Consider the following 26,522-nt stretch of genomic DNA (forward strand, 5'->3'; position numbering starts at 1 on the left):
AGTAAACTGGTCCTTGTACACAGAGGGCGAGCTTTGTGTTCAGGGCAGAGCCCAAAGGAAGAGGCAGACAGACTGCTCCAGGTTAAGTAGGTGGCAGGTTTAATAAGGAAGCTTATTTACGTGGTTTGTCTTGGGTGGTCATAAGACCAATAGATCCCCCCTCCCCCTCTCCAAATCTTAAAAGTTCATAAAGAGACCTCAACTAGGGTTTGGTCACGTAGACTGTCCGGATGGTCTCAACAGTACCTTACTTTACTCTCCCAGGGCTGTGTCCTTAAGGCAGCTTGCTGGTTGAGCGAGGCAGGTGGATAGAATGTTCCAAGGACAGGGGAGTGGGCGAGGAACCTCCGATTGCCTGGGTCCAGTGCATGGGTCAGTCAGCAGTCACATCCTCTCGGTGACCTCCTCCAATAGCTAGCTAGCTAGCTAGATATGACCAAGGACAAGAGAGAGAAGAAGGTCATTCTCCCCGTTAAAAATCTTAAGAATGAAAGAGCCATTGAAACAGGAGTCCCTGTCACTGTGTGATACTTTGTCACTGACTACTACCCTCTCTGCCACCTGAACGCATCTCAGAGTCATTAGCGAGCGTGGTAAGTGACTAGGAATGGCTGGAAACTTATGTTGCTTCCCTCACACAAGAGCAGGACCCAAAGTCCTACACTTCAGGCTGGTTTTTCTAGTCTGCATTTTTCAGATGTTTGGCTGTCCCCACCATCCTTCCCCGAGACTGGTTAGCTTCATGATCATCAGTGGCTGTTTTTATTATGTTGGTCTTGACCCTTGTGCCTCTGGCCACCCACAGGCACAGTTTCTTGCTCACTTAGACCCTCTGATGGGACTAATTGAACTAATCTTTGTCCATAGTTAGAAAAACTTGAGTCATCAGCCAGTAGGTATGTTTCTTCAACGGATGTCAACCTCCTGGCTATTGAAAGTCCTCTATAGTCTGATACAGGCACCGTCTCTCTTAGCTTTCTTCCTTGTCACATTTCAAAGAAGGATTCTGAACAGCTGAGGTCCTGCCCTAAAGCCGGGGGACTTGAGGTGCTCAACACAAACCAGAAGAGATCGATACTATGATTGTTCTGTCTGCATTCAAGACAGAGCATCTCCGCCGGTTGATTATTGGGATATTTTAGGACGTTACGTATTGAAGACCTTTCTCTTTAAACCAGGTTTCTCAGCCTCAGCACTCTTGATGTTCTGGGCCAAGTAATTCTTTATTTCGACGGAGGGGCGGGGGTGCTGTCCTGTGCGTGGTAGGATATTGAGCAGAATCCCTGGCCTCTATCCATTAGATGCCAGAAGTGTCCGCCATGTTTTGATAAGTGAGAGTATCTTTGTGCATTGCCAAACCCCCCATGAGAACAGAGGGCAGAATCACTCCTGATTAAAAACAAAACCAGGGGCTACTGGGTGGCTCAGTTGGTTGAGCGTCCAACTTCGGCTCAGGTCATGATCTCAGGGTCGTGGGTTCGAGCCCTGCATCACGCTCTGTGCTGATGGCTCAGAGCCTGGAGCCTGCTTCAGATTCATGTCTCTCTCTCTCTCTGTCTCTCTGTCTCTCTCTGCTGCTTCCTCGCTCACGCTCTGTCTCTCTCAATCTCTCAAGAATAAATGAACGTTAAAAAAAAAAAAAAAAGAACAAGACCATGATTCATGGTGCCTCTGTGAGCATATATTAGACCTGCTTCACTCTTTTCTTCTCTAACTACCTTAGACACTTTTTTAAAATGTGCTTTAAATAACTTTTATAAAAGGTGATGTTGGTGGGGGGGGGGGTGCGGGGGGGCACCCAGGTGGCTCTGTTGGTTAAGCATCCGACTTCGGCTCAGGTCAGGATCTCACAGTCTGTGAGTTCGAGCCCGCATCGGGCTCTGTGCTGACAGCTCGGAGCCTGGAGCCTGCTTTAGAATCTGTGACTTTCTCTCTGCTCCTCCCCCACTCACGCTCTGTCTCTGTCTCTCAAAAAATAAACAGATGTTAAACACAATTTAAAAAAAAAAAAAGGTGATGTGGAAATACATTTCCTCACAACGTATTGTTTGCTGCACCTTTTCTTAAGTCTCCTGAAATTTCTACACCACAGCCTTGTAGGACAACTAGAAGGTGATGTTTAAGTTTGGATGTGTTAATACTGAGTTGCCTAGTCTAGTTTTTTACCAAGAAGAGTGTCCCATTTTATTTGAAGTGACGAGTAATGATTTTGTCCCCTGTGTGGAAGGCGTCTGACCCCACTGGAATGGATGTGTCTAAGCGCAGGGAGAGGGATACATGTTAGACCCAAGGAAGGCCTTATCCACACAGGTGTCTTGGGATCTCTCTCCCTGGATTTACCTCAGGACCCACATGAACTTCCAGATCACTCTTGGGGGTTGACCTGCCTCCCCGTGTCTTCCCTGAGGACACATTAGAGTATGCAGATTTCCTGGGGGTGTTCAGATCCCTAAATTCAAGTGGATGGAGCCCTAAAAACTTGTTTTCCTGCTTGATCCCACTTACAAGCCATTTGGATTTGTCTGTCTCAGGATTGAGTTAGTTTAGTTCAGTTTAATTATTTTTTAACTTATGTTTTTAGAGAGAAAGCAGGGGAGAGAAAGAGAGGGAATGTTAAGGAGGCTTTGTGTTCAGGGCAGAGCCCAACTTAGGGCTCGACCCCACGACCCCGGAATCATGACCTGAGCCAAAATCAAGAGTTAGGTGCACGGGGCGCCTGGGTGGCTCAGTCAGTTAAGTGTCCGACTTCGGCTTGGGTCATGATCTCATGGTTCGTGGGTTCGAGCCCCACATTGGGCTCTGTGCTGACAGCTCAGAGCCCGGAGCCTGTTTCAGATTCTGTGTCTCCCTCTCTCTATGCCCCTCCCCAACTCATGTTCTGTCTCCCTCTGTCTCAAAAATAAATAAACATTAAAAAAAAAAATTAAAAAAAGAGGTGCTCAGCTGACTGAGCCACCCAGGAGCCCCATGGATTGAGTCATTTTAATCCGATCACACTCTTAAATCCTCCGAGGGTCATCAGACGCCCTCAGAATGAGACCTCGGTGCCTGCCTCTGGAGGAGAAGGCCCTCTACAATCTGGCCTCTGCCTTAATGCTCTACCCACTCCTTGTCACTCACTCACTGTGCCCCAGCTGTGCTGGCCTCGGTGGGGACCTTAGGGCAGCCATATTGGTCCCAACTCAGGGCCTTTGCACATGCAGTTCCCTCTACCTGGACTATTCTTTCTCATGCTGCTGGTTATTTATTTGCTTATTTATTTTGGAAAGGGGTGGGGGAGGTAGAGGAAGGGTAGAGGAAGGGAAGGTAGAATCTCAAGCAGGCTGCATGCTCAGTATGGAGCCCGAGGCGGGGCTCGATCTCACGACCCTGGGATCGTGACCTGAGCTGAAGTCAAGAGTCAGCTGCTCAACCGACTGAGCCCCCTGCCTGCCCACCGCCCCCCCCCCCCAGGTACCACTGTGTTGGCAGTTCCCAGCTTGTTGTTGTCTGTGTGTGTGTTGGATGGTTCAGGCTCAGCAAGGAGAGAGCTGGTCACTTACTAGTAAGGAAGGAATGGGTCGTGCTACCCTACTGTGGATTTGCCAAAGTTGGATATTTCATTTAAATAGACTCGTATGATACGTGCCCCGCGTCTGGCTCATTTCACTTAGCATAATGTTTTCGAGGTTCCCCCTCAGCTTATGTCAGCGCTTCGTTCCTTTTTATGGCTGAATAATATTCCCTTGTCTGATTATACCGCTTTTTATCGATCCCTGCGTCAGGTGGTGGACGATCAAGCTGTTTGCGCCTTTCGGCTGTTGCGAATCGAGCTGCCGTTCTCATGCGTGCACATGTGGTGTGTTTCTTTTGACCATCTGCTTTCAATTACTCTGAGTGGAATTGAGTAGAATCGCCAGGCCGTATGGTAATTTTGTGTCGTTTATTGAAATGTTGCCACGCTCCGCAGAGCGCTGCCCCATTTTGCATTTCCACCAGCCCTGCTCGATGAAGCTCAGCGTTTCTCTACCTGTTCACCAAGGCTCCCCATGGTCACCGATACTTTCTTTCTGGTTGTTATTATTGCCCTTGCCATGCTAGTGGCTATGAAGTAGTATCTCTTTGAGGCTCTGATGTGGATTTCCTTCATAACTGATGACGTCAAGCGTCTTTCATATGTTCAGAGGCATTTTCTGCCTTCTTTGGAGGGTGCCTTTGTTTTTATGGTTACTTTCTTCGCATTGTCACTGTATGTGAACACTTTTCTCTCTCCCTCCCCCTCCCTCCCTCCCTCTCTCTCTCTCTCTCTCTCTCTCTCTCTCTTGACCATAAGCTGCCTCGTTTATAAAATGGAGCTGTGGTACTTCTCCCAGGAGAGACTGACCTTTGGAACTTAAAGCATTGTTCAAGTCATTGTTAACATAAGTTTCAAATCTTGTCTTTTTTTTTTTTCTTGCTGTTATTCCACTTTATTTTCATTTTTTAGAGAAAGCGAGCAGGGGAGGGGCAGAGAGAGAGAATCCCAAGCAGGCTCCAGGCTCAACGTTCAGCCCAATGCAGGGCTCTAACTCACAACCATGACGTGACATGAGCCGAAATCAAGACTTGGATGACTAACCTACTGAGCCACCCAGGCGCCCCTATCTCATTGTATTTTAAAATGCAGTCTGGGGGCGTCTGGGTGGCTCAGTCGGCTAAGCGTCCAACTTCAGCTCAGGTCACGATCACTCAGTCCGTGAGTTTGAGCCCCGCGTCGGGCTCTGTGCTGACAGCTCAGAGCCTGGAGCCTGTTTCGGATTCTGTGTCTCCCTCTTTCTCTGACCCTCCCCCGTTCATGCTCTGTCTCTCTCTGTCTCAAAAATAAATAAACGTTAAAAAAAAATTTTTTTTTAATAAAAATAAAAAATAAAATGCAGTCTGTAAACTGTAGGCTTATTTTCCAAATTGGCACATTTTTTTTTAAATCTCTTTAAAAAAAAATTTTTTTTAATGCTTACTCATTTTTGAGAGAGAGAGAGAGAAAGAGAGAGACAGATCATGAGCAGGGGAGGGTCAGAGAGAGAGGGAAACACAGAATCCAAAGCAGGCTCTAGGCTCTGAGCCGTCAGCACAGAGCCCGACGCGGGGCTTGAACTCACAAACTATGAGATCATGACCTGAGCCAGAGTCAGACGCTCAACCGACCGAGCTATCCAGGCGCCCCCTAAATTGGCACCTTTATTTCAGTTTTGATTTTCTGAGTTTTGACCTGTCTGCGTCTAATCCGTCCTTGTATGCTATGAGTGTTTAGGTTTTAAACTTTTAAGGTCGGTTTGTATCTTAACTAACACAGTATTGAGGCAGGAATTTGACTTTCTGCTGTTTTAGAGTAGGCAGGTGACTGTTGGAGTGGTTTTCATTACAACGTCGTCGTCGTCGTTGTTGTTGTTCTCCTTTTCAGAAAAAGTTGCCTTTGACAACGCTGGCTCAGTGTTTGATGGAGGGGTCAGCTATCCTGGGAGATGACACGCTTCTCGGGTAAGTGACACCATGTGTGGGTTTGTACCAAATCTGCGTAAGCCCCCATCCCTGAAAAGGGCACCAGAACTTCTCAGGGATGCCCTGAGGACACCTGAAAGTCTGGCTGGGGCTTGGGTGCGAAGAAGAAAGGGTTTGCCAGTGAGAAAAATGCAAAAAGCCCAGGGATCGAAGTCATCTTTTCTGTGCAGTGAGGCAACTTCCCTGGGGGAGAAAATTAGCATACTAAACACACTACACTGTGGAAGGACAGTTGAAACCCCCAGGGCTCCAGCGGAAGCAAATGGGAAAGCTCTCCATGTCAGATGTCAAAAATTACAGAATTCCGAGAACCGCCCTGGCTGATTTGGAGCTCACAATGAAAACAAACTAAAAATAGAATCGTCGTGAGGGAGAAGCAGCAGGCACCGTCAGCAGGAGAATCGGGTCCCTACGAACTAAAAAATGGTAGGATAATAGGAGGGAAAATAGGAAATCATAATGTCGCTATGAAGCAACTGTTCTTAACATGAAGCTGAAAAATTACGGACAGTGCAGGCTTTAGCAGCACGTACCCCCAAATCAGAACAGTAGATGTTAGCACGGCCCCCAGAAATGGGTAACACACAGGTGGGTGAAACATCCCCTATTTTTAAGGAAAAGTGTTTTTGGAACTATGTACGGTGACAAATGTTAACTAGACTTCTCATGCTCTTTTCACGATATATACAAATATGGAATCATTGTGTCGTGCACCTAGAGCTAATATACCGTTATACGTCGATTATATTATGTATGTCAATTAACATGTAAAGACAAAATAGTCCTTAACAAAAGAATCAAGTGATATGGAAAAAAAAAAAAAAAAAAGAGGGAGAGAGAGAATAGAATCAAAGAAAAAGCAAATAGGATTTTGAAAAATTCAAATCGTACTTAATATGATTTAAAAACGTGAGGCAAGCTATTGGCGAGAATGCGGGGGCGGGGGGGGGGGTTGCGGGGAAAGAAGCCTCGTGCGCTGTGGGTGGAAATGCAAACAGGTGGAAGCCACTTTGGAAAACAGGATGGAGGTTCCTCCAAAAATTAGAAATAGAGCTACTCTACGGCCCAGTAGTCGTGCTATTGGGTATTTACCCAAAGAAAACAAAAACCCGAATTCACAAGCGTATATGCACTCCTGTGTTTGTTGCAGCATTATGTACTATAGCAAGGATTCGGAAGCAGCCCAAGTGGTGTGTGTGTGTGTGTGTGTGTGTGTGTGTGTGTGTGTGTGTGTATTTATATATGATGGAATATTACTAAGCCGTAAAAAAGAGTAAGATGTTGCCGCTTGTGATCATGGATGGACCTAGAGGGTTTTATGCTAAGTGAAATAAATCAGACAGACCGAGAAAGACAAATACTATATGATTTCATTTACATGTGGACTCAAAAACAAACAAACAAAGCAGAAACAGACCTATAAATATAGAGAACACACTCATGGTTGCCCAGAGGGGAGGGGTGCGAGGGCCAGGCTTCCAGTTATGAAACCAGTCACAGAGATGAAAGGTACAACATAGGGAATTTTAAAAAGCAGGGGGAGGAGGGCCTGGGGGGCTCAGTCGATTAGGCATCCAGCTTCAGCTCCGGTCATGATCTCACAGCTCGTGAGTTTGAGCCCGTCATCGGGCTCTGTGCTGACATCTCGGAGCCTGGAGCCTGCTTCGGATTCTGTGCCTCCCTCTCTCTCTGCCCCTTCCCTGCTTGCGCTCTGCTCTCTCTCAAAAATAAACGTTAAGAAGTGTTTTCTTAAAAGGTATCACATTTCCATGTATAGTGTGCATGTTGGAAAAATGAGCCACCACACAAGGAATAGAATGGAAAACCTGTAAACTAGTGAAAGGATGTAAAGGGAAACCGATAAAATAGAAAACACCCCCTGGGAGGGGCTACACGAGCAGCACGGGCCAAGAGAAAAGCGTAATAAAGGGCAAACAGCAGGTGAAATTGAGAGCACTTACTGGGTCTGTATCTCTAGTTGTAGAGGACAAAATAACCTCGACTGCTCATAATCTAGAGAGTCGCAGGTGGATAAGACACCCGCGCCGTTTCAGAGACTTGCCCAAAACATAGTGACGCAGGTAGATTGAAGGTCAGGTGATGAGGGACACCCAGGTAAACATGACAGACTGAGCACAACCATCTAATAAACCCGGAAAGGCCTGAAAGCCAGGAAAGAAAACAAGAGTTGGCGAAAGCTGTAAAGGTTCTGGATGGTACCAGTAACTGACCCGGTATTAGCGGGTCTCAGAAAGGGGACTCCGGAGCCAGAAGTAGGCTCTGCAGAGAGCCACATCCCTTACGTCCCGAAATGCTCACTGGTTCAGGGTTGCTGGCCCTCGGGATCTCTAGAATGGCGAGGGATTGCAGTTAGGCATGTGCATCAAAAGCTAGTCGGGTACCACTTGGACGGTTCACACGCAGCCCTTATCCACAGCCCTGGGAGACTCTCATCCCCTTGTGCCCAACCCCAGCAGAAGAGTCTGCAGCTTTGTTCTCTGGAGGGGGTAAAGCAGAGTGTCCCCAGACCGCGGGCACCGTGTAAGGGTCTCAGGCGTTAAAGTGACTGACGCATACTGGATGCTGAGACTCTTCATGTCTCTTCCCCCTGACCTCTGCAAGCCTCCCCAGGCCCGTGCTCTCTAGGCAGGAAAGAAACAAGAGCCTGGCAAATGTGACCGGCCCAACAGGAATGGACTAAAGATCAAAGATATTGGAGGGGACACTGCTCCAATTAATATGACCCATCTTGACCATCCTACAGACGATCTCGAAGCCTTTCTTCACGTACTCCCAGCTTTGAGTCTCCACTCTTTTTTTTTTTTTTCCATGTTTATTTTTGAGAGAGAGAGACAGAGCGTGAGCAGTGGAGGGGCAGAGAGCAAGGGAGACAAAGAATCTGAAGCAGGCTCCAAGCTGTCAGCACAGAGCCCGATGTGGGGCTTGAACTCACAAACCACGAGATCATGACCTGAGCTGAAGTTGGACGCTTAAACAACTGAGCCACCCAGGCGCCCCCGAGTCTCCACTCTTAAATATAGACAGGCGTCCCAGATCTCCACACATTGGAGGGAAGTCTGACCTGAAACCTATATACCAAAACAATTGGAGGTGGGGGCAGAGAATGTAACTGGGGAGAGATAGATACCACGTCAGGAGGAGATACTTTCAGGAAAATGCTTCACGTAACATTGTCATGTGATCAGAGAAAATGTGTCCGTGAAATAAAAGGATGTTTGTCAGTTATATCTCAATGAAAAAAAAAGTATTTAAAAAAAAAACACGCAACAGCCCAGGGTGTCAATTTAAAAAAAAGGGGGGGGGGGCGGGGCACCTGGGTGGCTTAGTCGGTTGATCATCCGACTTCGACTCAGGTCATGATCTCACGGTTCATGGGTTCGAGCCCTGCGTTGGGCTCTGTGCTGACAGCTCAGAGCCTGGAGCCTGCTTTGGATTCTGTGTCTCCCCCTCTCTGTGCCCCTCCCCCGCTCATGCTGTCTTTCTCAAAAATAAACAAACATTCAAAAAAATAAAAAAAATGCTTATGGGGTGCCATAAGCTTGGTTTTGGCTCAGGTCATGATCTTGCAGGTTCAAGAGTTCCAGCCTTGCATTGGGCTCTGAGCTGGCAGCGTAGAACCTGCTTGGGATTCCTTCTCTCTCCCTCTTTCTCCGCTCCTTCCCTGCTCGTGCTCGCTCTCTGTCTCATAAATAAACTTAAAAAAAAAAAAAACTTATGGAAAAATACTCTGAGATCAAAAGCAAGCTCATGGAAACAAAACGTACAACTTTTTTTCAGTGGTAGGTTTAGAAGATAAAGTGGAAGAAATTCAGAGGCTAGAAAAACATGACCATGATGTGGAAAATAGAAAAGTTGGAAGATTGGAAGGCGAATCCAGGAGGTTTTAGGCCTGAATAGCAGGACTTCAGAGAAAAGGAGAGGAAGAAATAATCCTAGCAGTAACAGTAGTTAAGGAATAACTTAAATAATAAAGGAATCCGAAAGAGTTTTCCAGAACCAAAGGGCATGAGCTGTTCTATTGAAAGGGCCCACGGAGCTCCTGGTACAATAGAAAAAGTTGGACCAATGCCAGGCTCACCACTAGTGAGGACCGAGTGACAAGTGAAAAGATTCTACAACCTTCTGGAGGGGAAAAAAAAAAAAAAAAAAAAAAATTGTCATAGACAAAGTCTCAGAAATCTGAATGCTTCCAGACTTGCCAAGATCAACAGTAGAAACAGAAGATTAATTACTGTGGAATGCCTTCAAATTTCTGAAGGCGTCTGATGATCAGTGTAGAATTCAGTATCCTGCCTCGCTGTCAGTCAACACTCAGGGTAATAGAGGAGAATGTTGTGGCACACAGGGTCTCAACAATTGGCTTCCCAAGGGGCGCCTGGGTGGCTCAGTCGGTTAAGCATCCGACTTTGGCTCAGGTCGTGAGCTCACAGTTCAGGGTTCGAGCCCCACATCAGGCTCTGTGCTGACAGCTCAGAGCCTGGATCCCACTTCAGATTCTGTGTCTCCCTCTCTCTCTGCTCCTCCCCTGCTCATGCACTGTCTCTGTCTCTCTCTCTCTCTTAAAAATGAATAAACATTAAAATTTTTTTTTAAAAATTGACTTCCCACACACTCTCTCAAGCTGCTTCAGCAAGACGTGCTCGACAGTGAGGGAGTGACCAAGAAAGAGGTATAGACAGAGGACATGGGAAATAAGGTCTGTCCAGTACAGGACAGAGGAAAATCCCAGGAAATGGGGAAGAAAGTATGCGGGAAGATGGCCATGCCAAACGATTGAAGGAAAACTCAATCCAGGTTGACGCGGGTCCGGGAGAGAAGAATTGGAGAAGTTGAAATTCATTCACATCCAGCGTGATTCAGTTTCTTAAGAGAGAAAGTAGTTCGTGGTGGAGGGTTTGGGGTTCGATCAGGTCTATAGAGAAATAAACACGCAAACCGAAACAAGGCGATTATTAACTCCACAGAGAGGACACATACACAGCAAAGACCAGCGATTGCAATATACGACTCTGAATCAAACACATGGGGTCAAAAATATAGTGCAAATACTAAGGGTCTCTAAATACGTGCAGGGAGGTCAGGTGTAAAGGTAGCTAAATTTTCACTTTCCACAGTTGGCAGTCAATAGCCAGTGGTTACAATTCAACAACAACAACAAAGTAGCATCAGGAGCATGGAGGTAAGTAACAGACAAATTAGGTCAAAGACACCATTAGAAGAAGAAAACAATGATCCTAAGCCCACGACCTGGAAGTTTGACATCTGCAGCAGATATGAAATAGAATGTGAATCCACTCTGCCTCCATACACGTATTTTTAAGTATATAAAAGGAACTCCTGCAAATAAAATGAAATAAATAGATCCGGGTACACAAATAACATGAACAAGCACATCGTGGAACAGGAATCGTGAATGGCCCCAAACACGGAAAGATCTTCAGTCTCTCCAGGAGCCAAGGAATGCGAATTAAAGTCAGGATGGGGTAATGTTTTGCACCCACCAGTTTGGCAGAAATTAAATGCCTTACTGGTACCGAGGGTTGGAGAGAGTGTGGAGCATTGGGAACTCCTATTTGCACTGGTGAGAGAGAAGTTAGCATTCTCACTTAAAGAGCAAGTATCTAGTAAGGTTAAGGGGATGTGTGTCTCCTCTCCTTTGCACAGAAAAATTCTCACATGCAAACAGAGACCGTGCACATATGTCCTGCAGCTCTGGACGGAATGGCAGTGTTGATTATGGGAAGGGTTAATAAATGGTGGAGTGAAAATGCATACACCAGAATGACTTAATTCTGTGGATATCGAGACACATAAGCCCCAAAGATGATGATGCATGAAAAAAGCAAGCAGCAGATAGGTTCAGCCTAAAACCATTGCTGTGAACTTGTTTCTTTTTTTAATGTTTATTTTTGAGAGAGACACAGAGAGACAGAGACAGTGTGAGTGGGGGAGGGGCAGAGAGAGAAAGGGAGACAGAATCCGAAGCAGGCTCCAGACTCTGAGCCATCAGGACAGAGCCCCACATGGGGCTCAAACCCATGAACCTTGAGATCATGACCTGAGCCTAAGTCAGATGCTTAATCAATTGAGCCACCCAGGCGCCCCCTGATGTGAACTTGTCGTTCAGGTGGGGCATTGGTATCATGTATTGTATGTGACCGCTTATGTGTCATCAAAGTGTAAACATAACAGGAAACAACAAATACATACTAACTGAAAAGTAACAGTGGTCTCTTCTTATACTTTTATTGATTTGTAAAAACTTTTTGCGTGAGTTTCAGTCAGCATGGTACCACGCAAAAGGAGGACTGTCTGTATACCCATTCAGGGGGCATTAACATCCTTGAAATAACATATCGTCTCATCTAGGAATATGGTATATAGCTTTCTACTCATTCAGGTCTTCTGTTATTTGCTTATTACGAACACACTTTTGTAACGGTTTTTCCATTCCAACTTTCCACTGGATAATTGTTCATTCTCTACAAAGGTAAGTTGTCACGGCTTAAGAGAAGGGGTTTTCTGTCTCTAAGAGCCTCTTGCAATTGAAGATTTTGGAATGTGTTTAAAGATGTTGGTTTGTTCGTGTATCAGTTATAGCTAGTTTTCCAGTGCTCCGGGCAGATAGAAGCATCTGGGTCTTAGAGGAGTGTGCATTCAGCATGCATGAGTCTGTGCTCCCCACACCTCTCTTATGTTTCCCTACATGTTCCCTTTACTCCAGGCACACGGTAGGTACTTAGCATCATTTAAAAAAACTGAAAATTTCAGGGGCGCCTAGGTGGCTCAGTCGGTTGAGCGTCCGACTTCGGCTCAGGTCATGATTTCATGAGCTCATGATTTGTGAGTTCAAGCCTCATATCGGGCTCACTGCTGTCAGCCCGTCAGCGCAGACCCCTCTTTGGATCCCCTGTTCCCCTCTCTCTGCCCCTCTCCCGCTTGCCTCTTCCCAAAAAATAAATGTTAAAAAAAAAAAAAAACCTGAAAATTTCAGAAATGCAAATGAATGGAGCACGTTGGTCAGTGTTGCAGCAGGGGAACCAGCCAGTGTAGGAACACCATCCCCTGAAAGCTTACCCAGCCTTGAGCCGATGATGGTGGTTGCAGGTGACCTCTTGCCTTCTGGGGTTTTCAGCCTGGCTTCCCCCTCCTGTTGCAGGAAGATGCTGAAACTCTGTGGAGAGACCGAGGACAAGCTGGCTCAGGAGCTGATCCACTTTGAGTTGCAGGTGGAGAGAGACGTGATTGAGCCCCTGTTTTTGCTGGCCGAGGTAAGCAGCGGGGATGAGGCCACCCGCGCTGTGAGACTGTTTTTCACCACGGATGATTACTGCCTGTCCGCGTGGTCAGGATTCCCTGGTATGACAGCCCCGTGCACTGTTTGTCAGCTCTGTCTCCCACCCGTACTGGTCTCTGTTGGCGTTCCGCTGGGGAAGGGAATAAAGCTGGCACTGTACCTCCTTCCCCACCAGGGTCTACACTGCTATACTGTCCCTGCCCTCCACCCGTCTCTAGTCTTCACTGAAATGAAGGCAGCCCTTCCTCAGAAGGAGACTCTGTAGGGGCTCACAGGTTATGTGTACATGGATTGATTTGATTTGATTTGATTATTTTTATTGTACTTTATTCATTTTATTCATTTATTTTATTTTATTGTACTTATTCATTTTATTTTTTCTTTTATTAGTTTACCTTATTTTTATTTTATTTTATTTTATTATTTTATTCATCTATTTTAATTTATTTTTATTTTATTTTATTCATTTTATTTTATTATTTTTTATTCTATTTTTTATTTTGTTTTATTCATTTACTTTTATTTATTTTTTTTATTTTTATTTTTTTAACATTTATTCATTTTTGAGACAGAGAGAGACAGAGCACGAACAGGGGAGGGTCAGAGAGAGAGAGGGAGACACAGAATCTGAAACAGGCTCCAGGCTCTGAGCAGTCAGCACAGAGCCCGATGCGGGGCTCGAACTCACATACCGCGAGATCGTGACCTGAGCCGAAGTCGGACGCTTAACCGACTGAGCCACCCAGGCGCCCCATTTACTTTTATTTTTATTTTATTTTATTCATTTTATTTTATTCATTTATTTTATTTTATTTTTATTTCACTCATTTTATTTTTTATTTTATTTTATATTATTAGTTTATTATATCTTATTTTATTTTTTATTTTACTTTTATTTATTTTGTTCTTTTGTTATTTTAATTTATTTTTATTTTATTTTACTCATTTTATTTATTTTGTTTTATTATTTTATTTTTTATTTTGTTTTATTCATTTACTTTTTATTTTATTTTATTCATTTTATTTTACTTTATTCATTTTATTTTATTCATTTATTTTATTTTATTATTTTTATTTTATTCATTTTATTTTTTCTTTTATTTTATATTATTAGTTTATTTTTTATTTTATTTTATTTTTTATTTATTTTTTAATTTATTTTATTTTAATTTATTTATTTTTATTTTTATTTTATTTTATTTTTATTTTATTTTATTTATTTATTTTATTAATTTATTTTATTTTAATTTATTTATTTTTATTTTTATTTATTTATTTATTTTATTTTACTCACTTTAGTTTAGTTTATTTGCATGAATTCCAGTGCGGTTAACACACAGTGTTATATTAGCCTCAGCTGCACAAACATACTGATTCAACAATTCTGTACGTTACTCAGTGCTCCTCACAGTAAGTGTGCTCTTGGGATGCCTGGGTGGCTCAGTCGGTTGAGCGTCCGACTTTGGCTCAGGTCATGATCTCGTGGTTCGTGGGTTCGAACCCCCGTGTCGGGCTCTGTGCTGACAGCTCGGAGCCTGGATCCCACTTCGGATTCTGTGTCTCCCCCTCTCTCTCGGCCCCTCCTCCATTCACACTTTGTCTCTCTCAAAAATAAACAAACATTAATAAGTGTGCTCTTAATCTCCTTCATCCCTGGATTTTAAAGGGTACTAAATAAAAACGATTTTATTACAAAGACAACTTAAGGTCTCTGTGACGATTTTGCTGGCTTCCACCAAGTAAAATTGTGTGTCAAGTAAGAAAGGAAATGATTGGGGGTTTTTTTGCCTTGAACCCCGGACCTCCCCCCGATTGCCTCTAGTTGGTCCTATAAAACCTCCCTGGGTACCATCCCATATGGCTGCCTGCAGTGATGTAAATGCTTTACATCTGCACAGTTTGTTCTCCAGGAGCCACCCATGGCCATCGAGCTCTTGAAATGTGGTTAGTGTGACTAAGGAATTCAATTTTTAATTTTGTTTAATTTTTGCTCCTGAGAATTTTTTCAATTTTTTTTTAAATATGGAATTTATTGTCACATTGGTTTCCTTACAACACCCAGTGCTCATCCCAACAGATGCCCTCCTCAATGCCCATCACCCACCCTCACCTCCCCCGCTACCCCCCATCAACCCTCAGTTTGTTCTCAGTTTTTAAGAGTCTCTTATGTTTTGGCTCCCTCCCTCTCTAACCTTTTTTTTTTTTTTTTTCCTTCCCCTCCCCCATGGTCTTCTGTTAAGTTTCTCAGGATCCACATAAGAGTGAAAACATATGGTATCTGTCTTTCTCTGTGTGACTTATTTCACTTAGCATCACACTCTCCAGTTCCATCCACGTTGCTACAAAAGGCCAGATTTCATTTTTTCTCATTGCCACGTAGTATTCCATTGTATATATAAACCACAATTTCTTTATCCATTCATCAGTTGATGGACATTTAGGCTCTTTCCAGAGTTTGGCTATTGTTGTGTTCCTGAGAATTTAAAATGATGTAGCCACCAGGAGCTAGAGGCTACCATATTGGATTAGCATTGCTCCAGACCCCGTCTGTTTCCTTCCCGGACTGCCCCCAGCACCTCCACATCTCCCGATGCAATTTCTGTGACAGAATGTATGGGCAAATAAATACTTGGGTGCCTAAAAGTATTCAAGGAGAAAATCCTATATATGGTGGTTTGACAGAGATCAGCTCTAGACTTCTCGGATACCATCCGGTTAGAGGCCATTGCTCAACCAACAGCGTGCATGAGAGGCCCTTCTCTCTTCATAAAGGTGGTTTGGGGTCCCTGGCAAAGCCTGACTGAAACCCAAGGGATGTGTTTGACCTGGATGCTGAGGCTCACTTAACACCACCCAGATGTCCCTGTGACCCTCCAACTTTGCTTCTGGGGGCAGTGATGACTCTGGGAGCCCAGGGCCACATCTTCTCTTACCTGCCAGAAGTTATTACCCCCATACGTCAGTCATCCCTGCTCAGAAGATCTTCTTCCCATTTCTTCCTTCTCTATAAAAACCATAGCCTGAGATGATGCTGGTTTCAATGCACAGCCAATTTTCCCTTCGAAATTCTCACTTCCTGCCCCACTTTGGCTAAGCCTGGACCCCAAATCCCACACCCCGGGATGTTGAGAGAAGTCATTTTTTTAGAAATAAAAATAGAGAAAGAGCATCCACATACACCCACTATGGAAGAACTTGCTGTAGCCGAGCAAAGCCATGGCTGTGTTTATTTGGTTTTTATTTTGGAAAAACTTCTTACTGAATTTCTATAAAAATATGTCCTAATTGCATTCCTCATCGGATCTCAGGTCTCCTGAGACTCGTCTCCGTCATCCGCCTGCTGTCTGTTTTGAATTAGGTCCGTGTGTCCACTCTTTCTGCTTTGCTCTCCACTTGTGACCCTGGTGTGGAGGACAGAGCTGGGATTGAGCCTTTTTTTTTTTTTTTTTGCTGGCTGAGGTAGGAACAAGAATGAGGCCAGGCATCAGTGAGCAGAGCAGAGCAGAACCCCTACAGGGTCTGGGTGATGGGGGGCCTGGCAGGTGTCCGGCGAAAAAAAGAGCAGAGGTCAGCTCAGGATCAAGAATCAAAGGTTTCATCCGGAAATAAGGCTTGGGAGCCCTCCACCACACTTGTTGAATGGCTGGCTGTCCGTAGTTCTTTAAGAATTTATCTGGAACTTGGGGTGCCCGGGTGGCTCAGTCGGTTAAGCATCCAACTCCAGCTCAGGTCATGATCTTGCAGTCCGTGAGTTCGAGCCCCGTGTCGGGCTCTGTGCTGACAGCTCGGAGCCTGAAGCACCTGCTTCGGATTCTGTGTCTCCCTCTCTCTCTGCCCCACACCTCCTGGTTCGTTCTCTCTCTCTCTGTCTCTCTCTGTCTCTCTCTCAAAATAACATTAAAAATTTTTAAAAATATATATACATTTTAAAAACGAAAAGAATTTGTCTGGAACTTCAGTTTGACTATGTCTCTTACCTTCTGTAACCACAGGTGGAAATCCCAAATATTCAGAAGCAGAGGAAACATTTAGCAAAGTTGGTGTTGGATATGGATTCATCACGAACAAGGTAGAGTTTCTCCGCTTTCATTTTTGCTTCTTGGAAGGAATAGTGATCATATTTGGGGGGGGGGGGTGGCGTGTAGGGCTTTGCGTGTAGGGGTTTGCATGTTGAGTATGTTTTCATTGACTAAGTTTTTCCGAACACTCACAACGTGCCAGGCACTGGCGGTAAGAGTCATGAGTCAGAGACATGGGGTCCCTGCTCTCTTGGGGGCTGTAGTCTAGTGTGGGAGACAGAAACCCTAGATGAGGAGTGAACATGTGGTGATTTCGGGCAGCCGTGAGTCATATAAAGAAGACGGCACTTGGGATGCCTGGGGGGCTCAGTCGGTGAAACATCCGACTCTGGGTTTCAGCTCAGGTCATGATCTCACAGTTCGTGAGATCGAGCCCCGTGTTGGGCTCTGTGTTGACAGTGCGGAGCCTGCTTGGGATTCTCTCTCTGTCCCTCTCCCTGCTCACGCACACACTCTCTCTGTCTCGGTCTCTCAAACTAATTAATTAAAAAAAAAAAATGAAGATAGCACGGTGCAATTTTGAGAGAGAATGATGGAGAAAGGAAGGCAACAACATTAGGTCCGTTAAAACAGAGGAGGCTTTTTTGGAGGAGGTGACACTTGATCTGGGACACAAATGACAAGGAGGTAGCCATGCAGAGATTGGGTGCAGAAGGATTCATGACAGCAGGAACAGCACATGCAGAGGTCCTGAGGTGGGGAGTCAGGCTGCCATATCCAGGGTACAGCATGAAGGCAGTGTGGCTGGGGTAGAAGGGGCCAGTGGTGCAGCTGTCCCCTCTGTAGCCGTGTTCTGAACCCCAGACTATTATGAGGGAAGCACCATTCCCACTGTGCTGTTCTCCTCCGGCACTGTCTCCCAGAAGCCCCCAGAAAGCTCCTGTTACAGCAGGGGAACCTCCAGAGGCTCCGAGACGCCACCATTGACTCTGGCCTCCTTTTGTCCCAATGGCGCGTATCCACCTTTCTAATCCTTGCCCTGGTGTGTGCGCCCAAGCTCACACCTCGAAGGAATGTAGGTTCACGAATACGAATGTGGAAGGCACATTTTGGTTCGACTCTAGGACCTTTGGGCGGTCAGTTTTAATCACCTGCACAGCTCTTTTTTGATTTTCCTGAGAAAAAGAAACAAAAACCCCAAATAGACGGATCTGCTTGGGCCGAGAGATGCAATATAGAATCCTGAACCAGGAATCTCTGGTGAGGTTCCCAGATCCAGACCACCTGGTTACATTACTCAGTCCACCTGCCCCCCGAACTCCAGTGCCCTCACCTGCCCACGGGTAATAACGCCACTTGTGGGTTGACTTGAGGATTGTTTTCAGTGTCCAGTGAGATCACGTTTATCCCTTTTTTTTTTTTTTTAAACACTTTGCAACTGCTTTACAAAAGGAAGCAGCTACGGTAACTGGTTCAGACCCTGGAATTCTGCATCTGGACCAATAGGAAATGTAGGCCAGTCCCCCAAGACCAGAAATAGAACGGGTCGTATCAACAGAGACACAAAGATTTCTTTAGTTAATTTTGTGTTTCCCAGACTCCCAGTCCACCTGAACGGTTTTGGGGGCCTCTGGAGCCACACATCTGGTAAAAAGTTGATTCACTTCTTCCCAATGAATCTGTTAGAAACATTGTAGAGCGCTCCCAGAAACTGAAACGCAGTAGCCCCTGCTGTATATGTACTGGCTACACCTGAAAGTGACCGGGACAAAAGCAAAGCCAGTGCTGTTAAATCCCGTTGCCTACGGAAGGTGGTGATGCTGACACTCCTCTTCTGTTAAGAAGGAAGAGGAACAGAAAGGTTGTCAGAGCTATTCTGACCCAGATCTGAGGCTCTCTCCTTCCCCGCCCCAAAGTTTACGTATATATTTTGAGAGAGAGAGAGAGCATGAGCAGGGGAGGGGCAGAGAGAGGGAGGGAGAGAGAGAATCCCAAGCAGGCCCCATACTGTTAGCGCAGAGCCTGACGCAGGGCTGGATCTCATGCGCCGTGAGATCATGGCCTGAGCCGAAATCAAGAGTTGGACGCTTCACCAACAGAGCCACCCAGGCGCCCCCTGAGGCTCTCTCCTTAGCGTATGTGGAGGAAGACCGAGCAGGTTGTATGGGGAGTGTTCATTTGGCATCGCTCACGACTACATGCTTGGGTCACATACAGATGCTCCCATGACGTCAGCATTCAAGACCCACATGTGGGAGTCACACGGGAGGAGGAAACACATGCTGTTGGTCCCACTGGTAGATGCCTTGCTCCTGGGTTTGTAGAGTGATTTCCTTCTGTGGGGACCTGGTTCTTAGCTCAGAGGGCTTCTCTCTGCTTCTGTAAGGGAAACCTGAATTTCCAACACGGAGCTTCTGGTTGGGGGGCCAGATCCTAGTAGCATCAGGGGCTCGCAGTTGCTGTCTCTACGTTCGTATTTTTGTTCACTCTCCTTATGAGATGGGGAGTGCGTGGGCAGTCATGGTCCATCTGGTCACATGGTGTGTTTTTGATGGTGACACCAAGTGGCGTAGAGATTCTGAAACCATAGAGAAGCGTCATTAGGAACCTGCCTTCCATGATTTAATGAACTCTGCCATATAATGAACTCTTGCACATTTCCAGCCCGTCATCTCTTATATGCTGGGATTCGGGGAGGAAATCGCTACCTCCCCTATCCAAATCTTTATGCCTCTGAACTTCAGCCGAGACCCTTCACAACCCTCGTTGTTTCGGAAGCCAACCCACCCCCAACTTCTGCCTTTTCCCTGACCCCTGGCTCATCACCCCACATGAGGACTGCATCCCGAGAGGCAGCAGTGAGAGTAAGACCAAATGTTCAATAGCAAGATCACCAGCCGTTCTTCTGGAACAGTTGGGTTCTCCCTGCCCTGATCTCCACCCCTCCCAGCCTCCCCGTGTGGTCAGTTTGCGCTTCTGTTCTTTGTGATGTCCTTCTTCTGATTATTAGACCTTTCTTTAGTCTTGTTTGTTTGGTCCTTCATGAGTTACACTCTCCACTGTGCAGCATGTCCCAGGTGGACACACGCTCTTGATCATTGTGACTAGATCTTTGAATTCTACTACAACTAGGGTGAGTAGTGTCAAATCCACCTCATTTTTCCAGTGTTTAATTCAAATTCGAGGTGTGTCTTTACCTCTATCCGAGTATATCTGGTTTATCTGTTTCAAAAGCCAATTTGATAAGCCTTCATATCCTCAGAGAAGACCAAAGCTGAGTAAAAGATTGTAGATAAGGAGGATGGAGGAAAAACTCAAGGAAGCTTTACGCTGGATTAAAGATGCGAATTGAATTGAACTGAATTGAATTGAACTGATTTGAATTGAACTGAATTGAACTGAATTGAATTGAACTGAACTGAATTGAACTGAACTGAATTGAATTGAACTGAATGGAACTGAATTGAATTGAACTGAACTGAATTGAATTGAACTGAATTGAATTAAACTGAATTGAATGTTATACAGATGTCTTTTCTGTGATAGGTTTGGTTGGACAATGGTTACAGAAGGAGCCCCATTCCTTTCCAAAGTCTGCCTCACTTTTTTTCTGGGCACGTATCTCAAGGTCAACCCTTCTGAGTCCAGAACACGTCACATTTCTGCTGAATTGATGCCTCTGGATCCCACTGTGGACTAAATTGTGTTTTCCCTCCCCAAATTCATATGTCGAAGCACTAATCCCTACAGTCTTTGGAGATAGGGCCTTTCTGAAGTAATTAAGATGAAGTCAGGTCGTAAGGGGAGGGTCTTAATCCAGTAGGGTTGGTGGCCTTATAAGAAGAGGAAGAGAGATTTCTTTCTCTCTCCATGCTCAGAGGAAGGGCCGTGTGCTGAGGAGTGAGGAGGCAGCTCTCTGCCAACCAGCAACAGAGCCCTCCCCAAACCCAAACCTTGCCAGAGCCTTGACCTAGGACTTGCAGTCTTCAGAGCTATGAGAAAACCAATTCCTGTTGTTCAAGCTCCCAGGTGTGTGGCATATTATCATGGCATCCTGAGCAGATTAAGACACCTGCCTTCTTCAGAAGCAGATAAACTAATATAAATAAAGCAGGAGAGTTTGGGGAAGGATCCTGAGTAGCTCATGGAAGTAAGGAAGTGGCTAATTAGAAGTGAATTGTGGAGCTGTGGCCGATTTAAGTACCTCTGGAAGGGAGGGCAATAGCTGTTCTTCATCTGTCACCTCTGCTTCTCTCCACATACGGGCCTCTTCCATCCATTGTCTTCATGGTCCTCTAGGCTCATGTCTCTTCAGCATGACCCTTGACCCTTTCGTTCTAGTTCTAGAAGTACAAAGGAGAGGCTCGTTTGTCCGGACTTTGCTTACATGCCACTTTCTTGGCCTGTCAGTTGGTCACAGTGATGAAGGGTGGGGGCACGGGGTCGGTTTGCATCAGGGACCCTCATCTGGACCGCTCACGGTGAGGGCCATGCCAAACTGGCTGCTCTCTGGGGCCCACACATCGGAGCAGGAGTGGGGCAGGGCCTCACAAAGCAGAGGATGACAGTGACACAGGAAAGGGGGAGACTGGCCAGAGGAAATAATAAATGTCCCATTACAGGAACATTCCCATTCTGAAAAGTCTTCCTCTTGATTTCCGGTTGCCTTGAAATTCTCTTGCATTTGCCCTCTTGACCCTCCTCCTGATCCCTAAAATCTCATACCCTTACTTCCGGCCGTTTTCTCTCCTCTCGCCTTCATGAAAGCCAGCCGGTATTCTGTCTCCACCTCCCCCAGATTGTATAGTGATGACATCTTTCCCAGCAAACGATGGTGTCACAGCAGACCTTTCTGCTCTGCAAATTTTAAAGCTCACGCTTCTTGGTCAAGAATCCCTGTTTTCTTCTCTTGACAAAGCAGGACAGTTCTTGAGTTTATTTATAGAACAGGTGGCTGGCAAGACCACCGTACCTTGAAATTCACGGTTAAGGTCTCTTTTCCTGGCAGATTACTGTCCATACACATGTTTCTGTGTTTTCCTTGTCATTTTATTCTTTATTTCCACAGTCTCATTCCACATCTTATCACTACTTTGTGATCTCAAAATAGGTGATTTATCTATTACGAATAAAATTCCCTATAAAAGGAGGGGAAAGATGTAGGATTTTTTTTTTAATTTTTTTTTTCAACGTTTTTTAATTTATTTTTGGGACAGAGAGAGACAGAGCATGAACGGGGGAGGGGCAGAGAGAGAGGGAGACACAGAATCGGAAACAGGCTCCAGGCTCCGAGCCATCAGCCCAGAGCCTGACGCGGGGCTCGAACTCACGGACCGCGAGATCGTGACCTGGCTGAAGTCGGACGCTTAACCGACTGCGCCACCCAGGCGCCCCAAGATGTAGGATTTTAAACTACCAAGATGTGGGGGGTGCCTGGTTGGCTCAGTTGGTTGAGCATCTGATTCTTGATCTTGGGTCAGGTTATGATCTCACGGTTCGTGAGTTCGAGCCCTGCACCAGGATCTCTGCACTGAGTATGGAGCCTGCTTAAGATTCCCTCCCTTCCTCTCTCTCTCTCTCTCTCTCTCTCTCTCTCTCTCTCTCCCCTCCTCTTCCCTGCTCGCACATGTTCTCTCTCTAAAAAAAAAATAATAATAATTAAAAAAAAAATTACACACTCAGAGGAACAAATAAATAAATTACCAAGATGTGGGCCAAGGGGGTAGAATTTACGGGGAAAATAGAAGGAAATAAGGAAGAAAAGAAAGGTAACCTAGGAAAATGTCCTCATTTTAATACACCCATTTAAGTACAATTGTTTTATTTTTTAATCTAATCCAGATCTTTGAAGCCATAAAAATCCATGTCTGTAAACTTTACTTATTTTTTTCACACCTATGTTGGTTAGTTATTTTTTTGTTAGGTAGCATGAGCCAAATGGTGGTTATAGATATATATATATATATATTATTTATTTATTTATATATTTATATATATTTATATATATTTATATATATATTTATAATATATATATATTTTTTTTTTTTTTTTTAAAGTAGGCTCACGCCCAAGGTGGGGCTTGAACTCACAACCCTGAGAACGAGAGCCACATGCCCCACTGACTGAGTGAGCCAGGCGCCCTAGAGCTTGATCTCATAATCTACCCTATTCATTATCAGTGATCTAAATTACATCCATGGAGTCTCCTATTTTATTTGAAAGCCCTACGACGCTTTATTTTAAAAATTTTATTTTTTGTTAAATTTTTTAAACACTATTTATTTTTGAGAAAGAGAGAGTGAGATCGGGAGAGGAACAGAGAGAGAGGGAGACACAGAATCCGAAGCAGGCTCCGGGCTCTGAGCTGTCAGTACAGAGCCCGACGCGGGGCTAGAACTCACGAACCGTGAGATCCTGACCTGAGCTGAAGTCAGACGCTTAACTGAGCCACCCAAGCACCCCATCCACAACACTTTAATACTTCGTTTCAAATGCTTAAACAAACCTCCGGATGTCTATTAAATGTATCCTTTCTGTAGGGCAAACCATTTTATGAGAAAGAATTCCCCAGGAATTTGTATTAATCCTTATCTGTTAGTTTAGATTTTGAAACATCTTTGAGTAGAGTATTTCCTTTTAATTTTGCCTTGAATTCTTTCCTTGAGCGAGGAATGGTTCCCAAGACCTGTGTGTCCGTCTCTGGACCTTCAAGCCAGCTTGACGTCCCAAAGGCTTTTTAAGTAATTTTCCCGTGAATGCATTTCTCTAAGGAATACAGAATCCGTTGTTGTTGTTGTTGTTGTTGTTGTTGTTATTTTGCTAATAGCAAAGATGACTATTATTTCCTCTTCTTGTGTCACAGCCTTGGACCCCTCTGTATGTCCTGAGGGTAAGAAGAGATTGTGACTCTCAAAGTGACGGTCACGTTATCTTTTGCCTTTATGTTGGATGGCGTAAGAGCCAAATGGTACCTGCAGGGCCGTCCAGTTTGGTCTGTATGCTATTGGCCTGTATGGTGTCTGAGAGAAGTTATTTAGGGGGGCCTGGATGGCTCAGTCGGTCAAGCATCCAACTCTTGGTTTCCACTCAGGTTGTGATCTCACGGTCTGCGAGATCGAGCCCCACGTCAGACTCCGCGCTAACAGTATGGAGCCTGCTTGGGATTTTCTCTCTCTCTCCCTCTCTCTCTGTCCCTCCCCCACTTGCCCCACCCCTCAAAATAAATAAGTAAATTTTAAAAAAGTATTTAGGGGTGCCGGGTTGGCTCATTTGATTAAGCGTCTGAGTCTTGCTTTCGGCTCAGGTCATTATCTCATGGTTTGTGAGATCGAGACCCACATCAGGCTCTGTGCTGATGGTGCGGAGCCTGCTTGGGAGTCTCTCTCCCTGTCTCTCTCAAAATAAATAGATAAACTTAAAAAAAAAAAGAAAGAAACTATTTAACCTGTTGCCATATTTCATCAGGAGGGTTCCTGTGACAGTTGCCAGCTTTCTCTTGGCAATTGAGACATCTGGCAGCTTGGGCCCCATGAGCCCCCGCTGAAACACAGGTGCACTGCAGTCTGGGCAGTGACCCCCACCAGGGCCCCCTTCCCCTCGCTGCCCCTCCCCACCCCGATTTTCAGGCAGGTGTTAGGCTGCAGACAGGTGTTGGCTGTCCTGACGTCCTGATCACATGAGGAACCCGCTGCTGACCCCGCGACACCTGCTACCATCTAGGGTCATCGGAGCCTTCCTTCCGGGGGGCTGCTTTGTGGGTGTCTCCCTGATGACGCCAGAGCAGCAGCTTCGCCACCCAACCTGCCCCCAGCGCCTGCCTCCGACGGCGGGTCTTGTCCGCGAAAAGAGAAACGTTTAAGAAAATATAAGCACCGCCTCTCAATGTTGACAGCAAGCTTTCCATGCTGGCTGGCAGAGGCTTTCGCTTTCAGATTCGTCTTTAATCTTAACTGCCCGGGCTCTCAGCTCGCCACGGTTTCGGCTGCAGCCAAGTCAGTGAGCGTTTCCAGACTCGGAGTCCGCGGGACAGTCAGGGGCCAGAAAGGGACAGCCAGCCCTGTGCTTCAGAGACAGCACCGGTGCTGGTCCTGTGTGATCCTTGGTGTTCAGGGGACGTGGGGGACAATCTGGGGAATGCCCGCCCTTGTCCGAACGGGGCGGCTGATCCTCTGTGTCGAGCAGCTACCGCCCGGGTCCTCCTGGGGAACGTCCCTAACCGGCTCTTCTCTCGGTGTCCCCATGATACCCCGGGGCTCGGCCTGTCTCACACCTCTCCTCTTTTTTGTCCTGTTTTCCACCAGGTGGCAGCAGACGTCGAAGTCTTTAGGTTTGTCCGGCAGCTTGCAGCCCGCAGGTGCCAAAGCTGACGCCCTCAGGGAAGAGATGGACGAGGCCGCCAACCGAGTGGAGATTTGCAGGGTATCCGCCCCCCCCCCAACTTTGCTCCTCCTCACTGGGACAGATGGGGGAGCCCTCAGGGAGTCCCTGATTCTTCACCAGAGTTGTAGGAAAACCCTAAGGGTGAGGTCTGGTTGGACTGAACGTCCCCAGGCTTGCCCACGGGCATCCCCAGAGCCAGGATGAGCCCTAAGAGCTGGGGCTTTGAGGCGACCTAGACTGGGGGTGGGGTTGGTGGCAGTGGTGGGTTATCAACAGGGTTCCTGCGTGGCAGGCAAAGAGGAAATGGCCTTGGCCTCCGTGCGAAGCGTTTGTAGGGCGCTCTGAGTCCCACAGGATAGATTCCGGGCTGGAAAGAACAGTCGAGAATCTAGACGGTAGGCGAACCTTGACTCACTGCTGGTATTAAATTGTTTAGCTTCTGGTTCACGCTTTAATACTCCCTGAGCCCTTTTATCCGTCTCTCGCCTCCCGGGACACAGTTAATGATGACGCTGGAATGCTGACCAAGGAGATAGTCACGGACGAGACACGTTCCCTCTGGTTTGAGAGAGAAATAGTTGCCTTGGAGCTGATAGGCGTTAATTGGCAACATGCCGTTTATGGAGCTCTGTGTCTATGCACATCTGTATGCGTGCGCTCAGGTCCGTTTGGCTTTAGGACCAAGGAACAGTCTATGCACGTCTGTATACGTGCGCTCAAGTCCCTTTGGGTTCAGATCCGGGGAACAGTCTATGCAAATCTATATACGTGCGCTCAGGTCCGTTTGGCTTCAGATGTTAGGCACAGGCTATGCACTTATGTATACGTGCGCTCAGGTCCGTTTGGGTTCAGATCTGGGGAACAGTCTATGCACATCTGTATGCGTGGCCTCAGGTCCGTTTGGCTTCAGTCCGAAGAACAGTCTATGCACGTCTGTATATGTGCGCTCAGGTCCGTTTGGTTCAGATCCAACGAACAAACGTGTCATGTTCCTGGAAGTATGCTGGGAACCAGGTGTCTTTATGTCCTGCGCTTTTAGCAGAGAATAGCCACTTTGCATGCAGACATCTCTGATCTTTGTGGCCTTTTCTAGTCTCGTCTGCTGGCCCATGGGCGCATCCTTTTACAGCGCAGGTGGCTTTGACCTTGCATTCAGATGACGTTCAGGGTCAGATAGCATTTCTCTCTGGAAATTAGCAACACTGGCCAATCTGTCAAGAACTCATGATCTCTCCACCTGCGGTGCTATGGAATCCAGCAAAGTAAAACTTTGAAATACTTCATCAGAT

General features: G+C 46.0%; 1 protein-coding gene across 3 annotated transcripts in view; it reads left to right on the top strand.

The window, feature by feature from the left end:
- Positions 1-26,522, top strand: part of ARHGAP44 (Rho GTPase activating protein 44) — a 179,993-nt gene that overhangs the window by 106,454 nt on the left and 47,017 nt on the right. For all 3 annotated transcript variants that reach the window (XM_042914749.1, XM_042914748.1, XM_042914747.1), the window contains exons 4-7: positions 5,420-5,496; positions 12,698-12,809; positions 16,828-16,904; positions 25,155-25,272. In XM_042914749.1, the coding sequence (XP_042770683.1) occupies positions 5,420-5,496; positions 12,698-12,809; positions 16,828-16,904; positions 25,155-25,272 (384 nt within the window). The remainder of the gene's footprint in view (positions 1-5,419; positions 5,497-12,697; positions 12,810-16,827; positions 16,905-25,154; positions 25,273-26,522) is intronic.

Source organism: Panthera leo, chromosome E1 (assembly GCF_018350215.1).
Source record: "Panthera leo isolate Ple1 chromosome E1, P.leo_Ple1_pat1.1, whole genome shotgun sequence".
NCBI lineage: Eukaryota > Metazoa > Chordata > Mammalia > Carnivora > Felidae > Panthera > Panthera leo.